This window comes from Hippoglossus stenolepis, chromosome 22 (assembly GCF_022539355.2).
Source record: "Hippoglossus stenolepis isolate QCI-W04-F060 chromosome 22, HSTE1.2, whole genome shotgun sequence".
Classification (NCBI taxonomy): domain Eukaryota; kingdom Metazoa; phylum Chordata; class Actinopteri; order Pleuronectiformes; family Pleuronectidae; genus Hippoglossus; species Hippoglossus stenolepis.
In genome coordinates, this window is record NC_061504.1 from 11,823,271 (window position 1) to 11,835,752 (window position 12,482).

Genomic DNA, 12,482 nt, shown 5'->3' on the forward strand with positions numbered 1-12,482 from the left:
AATAAACACAGAGTGTGAGTGGATTGATGGAAGCACGGACATACACATTCACACAGAAGTATTATGTACGATGTGGTTTGAATGATAGCGAAGAGAGAAGGAGGGCGTGAAGAGAGAAAGAGAAACTGAAAAGGAGAAGAAGGGAAGATGATTTCCGCACTCTGGGAATATTTCCAGTATCGCAGCCAAAAGCAGAGATTGAGATATGTCAAACTAATTATTAATGTGAAGATATAGCAACATTAGCACCACTTGGTCCAAATTGACACCGATACCACCGAGTTACGAGAGATATTCTCAACACCCGTGCCAAATACATTCAATTTGACGAAGCTACTTCTCCAAATATGGTTTCCAATCTGTCTGGCTGTCACACGTGACGGGCGCAGTGACACCATAGTTAACCGCTTACGAAACTGACAGCTGACAGAGCAGTAGTACGGGAGGTAACGTACCCATAACGTGGCTGGAACGTTCCTGACACGCTGGCTCATTGCAGAAGAGCCTTGGGGACTGAAGTGTTGATGGAAACCACACAGAAAAATGAATATGCAATGTCAAACTATAGACTGTCAACGAATTCTATAAAATCAAAGATAAGTGATTATTAAATAGCTTTCGAGAAAGAGCTGTCTTGAAGCTCTGCAAGTTTTTGTTTGGTGTTAATCGGCCAGTGAAAAATCGTATTTTACACGAGCAAAAGTATGCAAGATATATTTCAATATCTTCCTAATTTTTTGTCGTACTGAAAATGTGTGAATCTGTGCATTCTGCTCTACAGGTTGAACATAAACTCTTTCGAAGAGTTGCATAGCTTAAAAGAAAAGATATGTATATGTCCAAAACAGTTTCTTAATTTAAATAGCTACATAGAGCTGGATGTTATATTAGTTTTGCAATTATATCTTCACATTTACAACGTGCATTTGAATTCCCAACTTCGAAAAAAATGGTTCATTGAGCTTAGTTGTGGTTTTTAAAGTTAAAAAACACATAATTTTCCATATCTGACTTCTTATGTATTGTTTGGTCCAGTATGTAAAAACACTATGTCAAGGTGAAAAAGAATTGTCTGGTTATATAAGTAATGCTGCGCTGCCAAAAAAACACCTAACATTGGCTGGTAAACATTTTGTTATGTGGTATAAAATGGCCAAAATTCATCATTGTAAATTTGCACAATACCAAGTAAGTATTTATTTATCACAGAACTAGAGAAAATATAAAATATGCATATATATGACAGGTCGCCTATATATGTATTTAAGGTTGCTATTGTACACATCTCGACAGATACTCTCTTTGAGGTAATCTTCTGTTGGAGTCCTTGAGGCTCTGATTGACAGAGTATGACATCCAATGTCAGCGGTAAAAGAGTGGAAAGAAGAGGAGCGATGAAAAGGACGGGCTGATATGAGCGGAAAGTTTCACCCGCCGCGCTCGACAGGCATTAGCATAAGTCGTGCATCTCGGCAGAAGAGAGCTCCAGTCTTGACTTTGATAGGCCGAGACAGTTTGGCTGACAGGTGAGGCTTCAGGTTTGCTTGAACAGAGGCAGCTTGGTGCTGGGAGACAGAATATATACTTAATATGAAAAATAGCAGCGTTTATCTATATACAGCCAACACATAAACGTTCAAAGTCAAGCTTGTGGCTGATTATTGAAGACGTTTGCCTTTATAAATAAATAGGCGGTGTTTGTCAAGGACAATGGCTGCTATTAGACACACACACACACACACACACACACACACACACACACACACACACACACACACACACACACACACACACACACACACACACACACACACACACACACACACACACACACACACACAACTAATGCACCATCCACTCCTGTTGATTTCCTCCCTCTGTACTATTGATTGTCTTTCTCCTCTTCCCCTGGTGTTCTCTCTAACAGCTCCTCTAACCGATCTATAGAGTAAATAAAGGCAATGCTGATAAAAGAAGGTAGAAAGAAGGGTATATATATATATATATATAATACAACTAAGATAGGGGTGGTGGAGATGGAGAGAGTGTGTGAAAGAGAGAGACAGAGGGAGAGGGCTTGATTGCACGTCTGTTTGCTCTCAGACCAGTGAGGTGATTTCAAGGTTGATTGGGAACAACAAACTATCTGGAGGAAGACTTTGAAGAAGAGCAGCGTTCTATCCTTCCCCCTCAACACTGCTCCTTCAGCACAAAGTAATCGTGGGTGGGAGAGAGTGTGTGTGTGAATTCTAAATGATTAGACTTCCTAGAGTTTTGGTGTCTGTTTTCATCCTTAGTACAAATATCTTTCACGTGGCCAGGCCAGGAAACAACATTTCACTGCATAATGCTGCAATGTGAGCCCAAAACAACTATCATCCATTATAACATATATATTTATAAATATACACGCATCTGTTGTGGCTTTTCCTCTGCAGAGCTACACACTGACCCTGTGGGCTGACAGCATCAAATTCATTCACTTATGGATGCTCATTCATTGTTCCTCCCTTTGGCTGCATACGATAATGTCAGGTTAATCAATTCAAGATGTGACTGAGTAGGGCCCTTGCAGCCAATTGGAGAGCTGGAGGCTAACATGAGAGAATATTAAGTATTACTGCAGGAAAAAAGACAAAAGCTTAGAATTTACTGTGTACGTGTGGATACTGAAGTATTAGAAGCTGTACAAGCAACTGATGTTTGCTGCTATTCAATTACTCCCACTTTAAGTTTATCTGATGTCTATAAAATGAGTGTTCGATGTCCTGCACATGTAGTAAATGATAAAAAGAACATTGGTAATTTTTGGAAACTGTGTTAAAGAAGTGTTGATTAATTTGTGTGATCATTTCAGAGAATGTAGTCCCTGATGCTGCACTATGCTGTCAGGTGTTCCTATTATTTTGTGCATTCAATTTAGGTAAATGAAAGTAAGCTAAATAATGGGAAACACAACAGCCACAAAAATTACTTTAACGTAGCTTTGACAAAAACGGAGAATTATACATTTTATGAAGGATTTAAGGACCTTCATGTCAGACTGCACTAATTTTAACTCGGTGCACCAAATACACTGATTGTGGAATTATGTTTTCTAGGCACCAATCTTTCTATTTTATTTCTGTCACTTCTTGGAGTGATAGAAATACAAAACGTTATTCTTCCAAGATGCTGGAGAAGAGACGAGCGGGGGACTGAAGGACAGAGGATGAATATTTCTACCCTCTGAATATCAAATAGCTCAGCTTGCGTTAAGACATGTTGTATTTGTTATGGCTGAGATGCCTGACGAGCAGGGCTCTGGGTCATGCGCGCGCGTGTGTGTGTGTGTTCCTGTGAATGTGTGTGTCAGACCTACTCACCAAGGACAGACTTGACGCATTGTTAATTCACGGTCACACTATCTTTCTTGCGAGACAGCACTTTTTCTTTCTTCGACTTCCTTTATCCTTCAGCATATTTAAATTGTACGCAGCGATACCTGTTGCATATTTCTCTGCAGGGGGTTGGAAGGTGACAAGTATCAGGAGTGATGGACACTTACGCTTTGTTGATTCAAGAGAACGCCATGAAAAGACACATCTCAAAAATACAGTCTGAAAATTGAAAACTAGTGACTGAATGTGTTTCTGCTGCATTTTCACTGATATTAGCCATTTTTTTCTATTAGGATGCTTTCAAGTCCTGCAGCAATATTTTCTACCCGACTAGGATTCAAGCTTGTTAACAGTCAGGCACCATTACTAACCTAACATGACCCCTGCCTTCATTTTATTGCATTGTTAAAACACAACATCCAAGGCCCTGTCATCTCAATGTGTGTTTTTATGTGCTTATTATTTTATAATTACCCCCTGGAGACAGGACAAAACTGCCCTGTGGGAAACTAATGGCCTGTTTACAGAGCATATATATGATTGTGAGTGAAATATATACTGTAACTGGCTGGGTCAACATATAGTTGCATTAATGTGTCCTCACATTCATTTAGTAGACTGCACTAGCTACAGTTTCAAGCCTGCCACACTGAATTTCATCTGTCCATCAATGTTTAAACACATTTCTAAGAGAGAGGAAATCAATAGAAACAGAAGGGGAAAAAAATCATTATCAAAATATAAATTAATAAGCTTTTAGCGTCTGATAAATTAGCCTAATACAGGATATTGTTCAATTGTCCAACATTATTAAAACAATGCAATCTTTTAGTTAGTAGAAAAATATGAAATATGTGGAAAGAATGTGCTTGGGTCTATTGTATTTCCCAGTGCAAGGCTACATTTGGGTCCAAAATATAAACTTTACAAGAAGCTAACAAAACAAAAATGTCAGGTGGTGAACAGAATGAGAAATAGCAGGCAAACAGAGGTGATTATAGAGGGGGTATAAAGCCCTGGCTGCCTTGTGGTGGAGGAGGCACTCGGGGTTCGGTTACACCAAGACCCTGTTAAGAATTCACAAGCTGGGGTTGGAGAGCAGCGAGGAGGGTGGGGGACTCTGGGAAAGGTAAACCTGTGGTCGATCAGCTACACTGGGTTGTGCATTTTGAGTGTGTCTGAGTGCCAGAGGGGTGAAGGAGAGGGAAAACTGTCCAACTGACAGGACGTGAGAGCACACAACCTCTCTGTCCTTCAAACACACACACACACACACACACACACACACACACACACACACACACACACACACACACACACACACACACACACACACACACACACACACACACACACACACACACACGTGTACACACACACCACCTGTAATCTCCCTGTCTGCCCTTGTGATGGTCAAACACCTATAGACACCTAATGCAACTAAAATGGCATTTTGGCTATTTTCTCTCTCTGGACTTGTTTCTCATTTTGGTGACTTGACACTAATTCTACAGCAAGAGAGGGGTGTGTGTGTGTGTGTGTGTGTGTGTGTGTGTGTGTGTGTGTGTGTGTGTGTGTGTGTGTGTGTGTGTGTGTGTGTATCTGTGCAAAGAGACGGGTGAGCTGAGGTGAGCTGATTCTATCAGGCTAAGTGTGACAGGCCAATCTGTGGCCACCCATTTGCTGTGACTGGGAGGATGTCCAGGGTGTTAATGGGTTTGTACACAGGCACTCACACAGACATGCACACACGCACACACACAGTAAGAGAGAAAGAAAGACACACACCGTATTCACATACAGTCACACACGAACGCTTTTGCTTTGAATTACGAGCACATTCCAGGTGCCAAACATCTGCACAGGCTACTCACTGGTGTCCCACATTTCTTATTTTTGGGATTGATTCCTCTACTTTATCTCCGGACATATCATTTTTTTTAAACCAAATGATTTAATGCTTATCTAAAATGCACCATATGCTTTGTGGGTGAGTGTTATTCAAGAAACTGTGATGAAAATTAAACTTCTGTACTCACAAACTATGCGTTCATGCATGTGTGTGTATGTACATGAGACTCAAACTACTAGTTTGAGACCCATAACCCATCTGAGTGTATCCTCTGTCTGCTAATGCACTTTCTACCCTGGAGACCTTTAACACATTCATTCAACCTCTGTTTCTCCATCTTTCACTCTTTCACAATCAGCTTTTTTCCCCACTCAGATCTTTTGTAGGTCCCTGTTGGTCTTTTCACAGATCTTGTCTCTTAGAAGCTTGTATTTGCAAATCTTCATTGGTCTTCTTGACGTTTATCTCTCATTTTCTACATCTATGTTCCACCGTTTCCTCTCCTGATTTCACTGTGTATGTTCCTCTCACACTCAAACGGCTCCTCTGCCCTCGCTATGTCCTCTCACTGCCAGCAGGGACGAAGGTGCTAAATGTACTCAGTCTGAGTCTCTACACACAAACACACTCACACACACAAACGCACAAAGCACCCCACACACACACACACACACACACACACACACACACTCGCACACAACCAACCCAAGGGCTAGCATCAACACAAGAAAGCAATTTTCAATTTACAGTGGAGCTCTATCTCGCTATCCAATCTTGAGGGACAAGGGTTTGACAGCAGTTGGGGTGTGTGATTGTGTGTGATTGTGTGTGATTGTGTGTGAGAGAAAGAGAGTGTGTATCGTAGAGGTAAACAGACGGACGGATAGACGGACAGGCATACAGACAGACAGAAAAGCTTATAGGTGAAGCAAGAAGAATAATTCAGAAGTGAACAGGTAAGCATGGTGAGAGTGAGTCATCTGTGCTTAATGAGCTAATCTCTGAGGTCTCATTCAGCAGTTTCCTTTAATAACAGAAGCTATCACTCTCCCTGTGTCAGGGCTAAAGTTTGGACAGGTGCCCATTAGGGCCTGGCAGTCGCCGCCAGCGTCTGTGCTCTCACCAGGCTCTGGTTACACAGCTAGTAAACAATGCCAGTGGTTAGGTTTGGTAATGGATCTTAGGGGGGTGCTGGCACGAGGCCGAGCCCCAGGAAAGCAATCTGAGACTCGGCCTGAGTTGGTTAGGAGAGTCCCCTGAATGCTCAAAGGCTGCAAGGGATGGAGAACTGGGCAGTGGCCCAGGCGTCATGGAGTTAGGGGAGAGTAACAACCGAGACACAGCAACCCCCAAACTGTCTAGTTAGTATGTTGGAGCTTCAGTGAACCAAGTGGGGAAATTCAGTATTTGTATAAAGATTACAATTTGTATAATTGTGATTATTTGTATGTGTATGTCAAGTGGTACTTACATGTTGTGCAGGACACACCAGCCACAGTGGGGGTCTCCAGATCCAAGACATGCACCGCAGGTTGAGTATTGACTGCAGGCCTCCACCGGCACCCTCGACAGCTGCAGAGAGACACATAGCAATGATTAAAAAACTCTGGAGGAAACATTCAACCTTTTACTTTTTCAATTTCAATTGTTCTATTCTTGAATGGAGTGAAGATGAGCACACATCTCCACAATACACAGAATGTGAGATACCAGAGTTGTGCTATGTTGAAAGAAATGCAGTGTTGCAGTGAAAAATATGTGTGGGAAAGAAAAATTACTGTAAATCATCTGTTAAATATCAATAATGCTGTAATGGGTGACTCCTAATTTTACTACATTTTGTATAGTATACAAATAACAATAAGAAAAACGATAAGACTGCTACCTGTTGCTGAAGTATAGTAGTGTCTCATTCTGACTATCATGCTATCTTTATTTTCTTTTTTCTCTTTGTAGTTTGAGTTGACAGACTTGTTTTAACTGGTGTATGGAAACCGAAGCTAAAGGTTGGAAGGAGAATGTTAAACCTAAACTTTGAAGACAAAATATAAAGACGGGGTAGTACTCGATAAGCTCACACCTTATTCCTACTCTTTCTGGACATTAAATCTGCGCTTTTTGTTATTTTTGTTTTCTTGCTGGATAAACTTTAATTCATTCATTTAGTTGGACAGCATAATAAATAAAAATGATCTAAATTGTGAGCACGGTGACAGCCAAATACACATTAACTACAAAAACAAACAAACAAACCGAACTAACAAGCCAAATGTGGGATGGTTTTGTATCAGGCCAGATTTTCATAAAAATGTCACTTTGACAGTTTCGATCTTCCTCCGCTGGCTCCGTATGAGACACGGGGGTCACCTGGGACAGCAGTCCATCTATTATGATGTATGGCCCTGCCAATTCAAACTGGCATTGACTGGCACTGATTGGCATGGGCCTTGAGTGACCGCGCGCGAGGAACAATGCTGAGGTGGATCGCAATCGTCTCCTCCTCCTGTCACCATGGCAACGGCAGGGTGCAATAATAGGTGTTGCGGGCGCTTCTGATTAATGTGCCGTCATTGGTGGATGACCGCTGTCACTCAGGCTGCTCACCGGCGACAGGTGGGAAAGAGAGACGACATCGTGAGTGTGGAACCAATATTGGGTTATGATGAGGGTAAAGCTCTGTGTGTGTGTGTGGGTGGGTGGGTGTGATTGTGTCTGTACAATAACTAGAAATTCACTCTTTAAAAGTTTTAAAATCCATCTTAAATACAATAAAAACCTGCCGTCTGCAATAGAAACAGTAAATATACTGAGCATAACTGCACTTTACTCTGATGAAGGTTCATCAGGAACAAGAAAGCTGATTATTACATCCTGCTGCAAACCGCTTAAATTGTGTGAAATTACCCACAATGGCATCTTACTTTAGTAACTGACTTTTGTCTTTGTGAACTCCTAGGATCCAGTGAGCTGCAGCTCTGCGGACAGGAAGTGGTCATGAATGTATGGTCAGACTGTTTGGAGGTCACATAAAAGATAAGGAGGCTCAGACAACCGTTTCTTTACAACTGCTGTGAGCAGACAAGCATCTAAGGTGCATGTCTAACCTTGAGGTGGAGGGGCGACAACAAAAGAAGTCGGCCTGAAGAGAAATCTGAGGCTGCAGTGGACACAGACCAAAGCTGGACAACTGAAGACTGTAAAACCTAGCAGGGCCATGAATCTGTAATTGGGAGGCTTGCAGATGGTGGGGGTCAGACTTTATCATCAACAGCATGAATCAACGGACCCAGACTGCCTTGTGTCAACAGTCCAGTCTGCTGGTGTAACGATGTGGGGAAGGTTTTCTTGGCACATTTTGGGCCAAATAATACAAATGAATCAAGGTTCGAATTCCAGAGCTCAACTGAGTGTAGGTAGTGATCGTGTGCATCCATCTATGGCCCCAATTTACCATCTTTAAATGTCTAACTCCAGCAAGATGATGAAACATATCACTAAGATCAGTCGTCTAAAACTGTCCGTCAATGGCCTCCTCACTCACCAGACCTGAATCCTGATTTACAGCAAGAATGTGCACAACAACATCTTGAGGAATCCATGTCATAAAGAACGGAGGCAGTTTTGGAGCAAAGCAACGCCTGTTCTGGTATTAGTATGGCGTTCCTTGGAGTAGAGTACATAAAGAACCTGGCGTCAGAGGACAGAATGGAGGATGGATGGTTTTAGTGCCTTGCTCAAAGGCACTACAGCAGTGATAATAAGCTCCGATGTAAATTCAGACCTCCAATAAGTTGATCAAATTCTTTTGCATACTAGTCTCATATTATATGTGATTATGCATCTCTTCACAGCACTTTTTACTGACTAAACTCCATATTTCAGGGTATGAAAAGGGACGTAATTAAACCATCCAATGTAGGGCATGACTGAATGTAATGAGAGATCAGAAATGCCTTTGCGCAGTGGTATCTCTAAAGCACAGCCTGGCACTGACGGCACTTCTCTCTGTTGGACACACAGACTATCACACAGCACATCTCTGCCTAACAGCCTCTCGCTCTCTCTCTCTCCCTCTCCCTCTGTCAAATAAAAACACACAGAGTCAGTGTTACAAATTTTTGCACACACTCGCCGTGGAAGTCATATTTCAACACGTGTACACGTTGAAGCACGAGAACCACAAAGAGGCACCGATTGTCACTGAAGTCACAATGGAAATACTCTGAAAAACACACCAGTGCATCATTCTCTCTCTCCTGCTCTCTACATTTATGTCTCTTCTGTGTATCGCTCCGAGTTCTATAAATAGCACACTCGGGTTGTCGTGTGAGAGTGCACAAACACACACACACACATCTGAATGAATTCAGAGGGGGTGTATCTCCTTGCCAAAGTCAAAAGGAACCCCGCGTACTATTACAGAATAGAAACAATGCAAGTGCATCTGTGTGTGTTAAGCGTGTGTGCGTGCTTTGGAGGAGGAAATCAGCTGGTATGGGTTGCCCTCCCCACTGTGTACAAGTGTATTTGCATTAGGCAGATAAAGGGAATGAGTTTGAGATGGAATCGCAGAGATAGCGGTGCGAGTGTGTGAGCACATGATCAAACTCAAGACTGATCCTCATTGCATTCCACATGATGGATTCCCTCCCTCCCTGTCACTCTCGCTGCCAACCCATCTTCTCCTCCTAAGATCCAGCACTGCCTCGGCCCACACCCAGCTATACAACCCATTAGTCAGTGAAGAGAGGGGCCATAGTATTAGTTTATGGAGGGATTTCAGCTGCCAAAGCCTTATCATGAGAGAATATGAAACCACGATGTCCCCGTGTCCCTGTGTGCGTGTGTGTGTGTGTGTATGTAATCTACGTAACCATGTCACCACATCGAGAGGTTTTGTCACCTTGTGATCTTCCATAAAAGCCAAGCACCCAGACAGAACTGTAGCAAACAATGCCACCATATCTGAACGCTTTATAATTTAACACTCCAATGGTGGCAGATACGCCGGGACACGCACACCACCCACATGTGCACACATACTGTATACAAACACACACACGCACACACTGATTTAGACTTTGGAGAATGGGCGGGGCCCCCTGATGCCTATCGAGGCCTCAGACGCCGGCATCTTGGGAAATGGTTTTTCTCAACAGATAAAACGCGCGCACACACAATGAGACAAACACCCACAGCACATTCAGAGCCCGGCAGAACTGATGGGCGCCAATGTGAGTCCTCTGTTCCAGAGCGTGCATCCTGATATCATTCGTTCTCTCTCTGTCTCTGTCCGTCTGTCTTTCCCCGTCACTCAAAAGCTTTGAGGTGTATAAGATCATACATTCATCATCTCCAGAGCGTCCACTCACTCTCCAGCACTATCTCTCACTCTCTCGCTCAACACTTTTGTCCCCCTCTTATATATAAAAAAAAAGAAATAGGGATTTGGTGGCTAAACGACCCAATGCACCCCTTGTCTCTCTCATCTCGATATCACATTCATTTCATGCTATCTTATTCGTGGGCTTTGCCAGAGAGGCAACCATTACGCCTCACTGTCTCTTCACTATAGCTGTGCTATCATATCAGCAGGGATAAACACAAAGGACGGGGGTGCATGGCATTTCTAATTCCCTCCAGTTTCAGGTGAGCAAATGACAGCCATTAAACCCTGCACTCTCCCTCTTTTCACAATAAGGAGAGATGGAAGCTTGCTGAATATAATCACGCTTTTAAAAGAGCCAGAGATCACAGGAGTACTTGATGCCTTAATGTGTGGGGAGAGAGACGAACACGCACTTGATCATTTACTGTGATGGCACAATGGCATCAAATTATATATAGGGTCTCTATATATATATATATGCAGAAAGTCTGAGCCTGAATCTATTGTATCTGTAGGACATGAACATCGAACGGAGAGAGGGAGGAGCGTATTCAGACTTTCAAGATGTTCATCGATAGAATTGATGAGGCTTGACTCTATTTTTCTCTCCTCTCCTTCCTTTCCCTCCATCTCCCCTCCTCCTTACATAACACCAGAGGCCCTTGAGTCAACCTGCAGAGGGAAAGTGATCATTTATTAAATCTGCAGAGACTTTTATTATCAACTAATTCTTCCGCCTCATATCTATTCCTCTCTTTATCCTACTCCTTTCCTGCCCCCTCCACTTGTAATTAAACAGGGATTCAACCTGCAGCCAAACTTCACCGCTCCAAATGAACAGAAAGAGAGAGAGGGAAATTAAAGTGATAGTCCAATCCTGCTTTACAGCCTGTGGGCCACACTGAACTTCTCTTATCTTTGCTCCTCTTCCCCCAGGCAAGCTTCGTCTTTTTCTCCTTCCCTGGTGTGAGTTTGTTCATTAGTTCAGCACAATGCTGCCAGTGTATCATCAGTAACGGTGGGGAAGCAGACATTAATAAGAAATTATGTGATTAAATGCATATAATGCAGTGTTTCTTAGTCATTTTAATAACATATTGTAAATTAGCAATGTTACAACATTAGACATCTCAGGTTTCACAGATGTGAGCAAATTGGCACCAATCATTGAGTCTGATGAAGTGAAATTATTATTCCTCTACAGGACAATGCAAACAAATAACTCCTGACCTGCAAAACAGGATGTCTTGTAAATGACAACCTCCACCAATCACCAACCATATCTCCGTCAGACCTGCCACCATGTGCAGTGCTTTAATACTGAAAACTCATTCTCTTTAGGCTGCTCTGGAGTATGTATAGATGTGGTTGTAGGTGTTGGCACAAAATTTAAATATTTTGCTGTGTTATGTTTACCTGCATACAGAGCTGACGTTTAAGGTCTGGGACCATAGCAAACATTCCTGGATGTGGCTTCAAGCTGGAAAACTAACCTCTGATCGAACATGAGGAAAGAGTCGAAAATAGTAGAAAAAAGTGTGTAAAGTGTCAAGTCACCATAAGTAACTTTCTCATTTTTGAGAAACACAAAAAACTTGAGTTCACTATAATACAAGACGTGATCCTTGTGGGAGAACGTCCAGTGGACAGACTAGACAAAATGATAGCTTTTTGGTCAGACACCTCAGCTCAGTTTTCAAAAAAGCAAAAGAAGGCCCAGCTATGTTATGGGTCTGCTTGTCAGTGTCTGACAGAGGGGGCCTTGAATCTGTGCAGGGAACACTGAAATGAGAAGATTATTAAGGCATTCTGCAGCAGATCTTACTGCCCAGTGTCAGACACGTCTGATTCAGTGGCAGGT

General features: G+C 42.5%; 1 protein-coding gene across 1 annotated transcript in view; it reads right to left on the bottom strand.

The window, feature by feature from the left end:
* Positions 1–12,482, bottom strand: part of plxna4 (plexin A4) — a 215,328-nt gene that overhangs the window by 65,022 nt on the left and 137,824 nt on the right. The window contains exon 5 of the mRNA XM_035147688.2: positions 6,704–6,804. Within this exon, the coding sequence (XP_035003579.1) occupies positions 6,704–6,804 (101 nt within the window). The remainder of the gene's footprint in view (positions 1–6,703; positions 6,805–12,482) is intronic.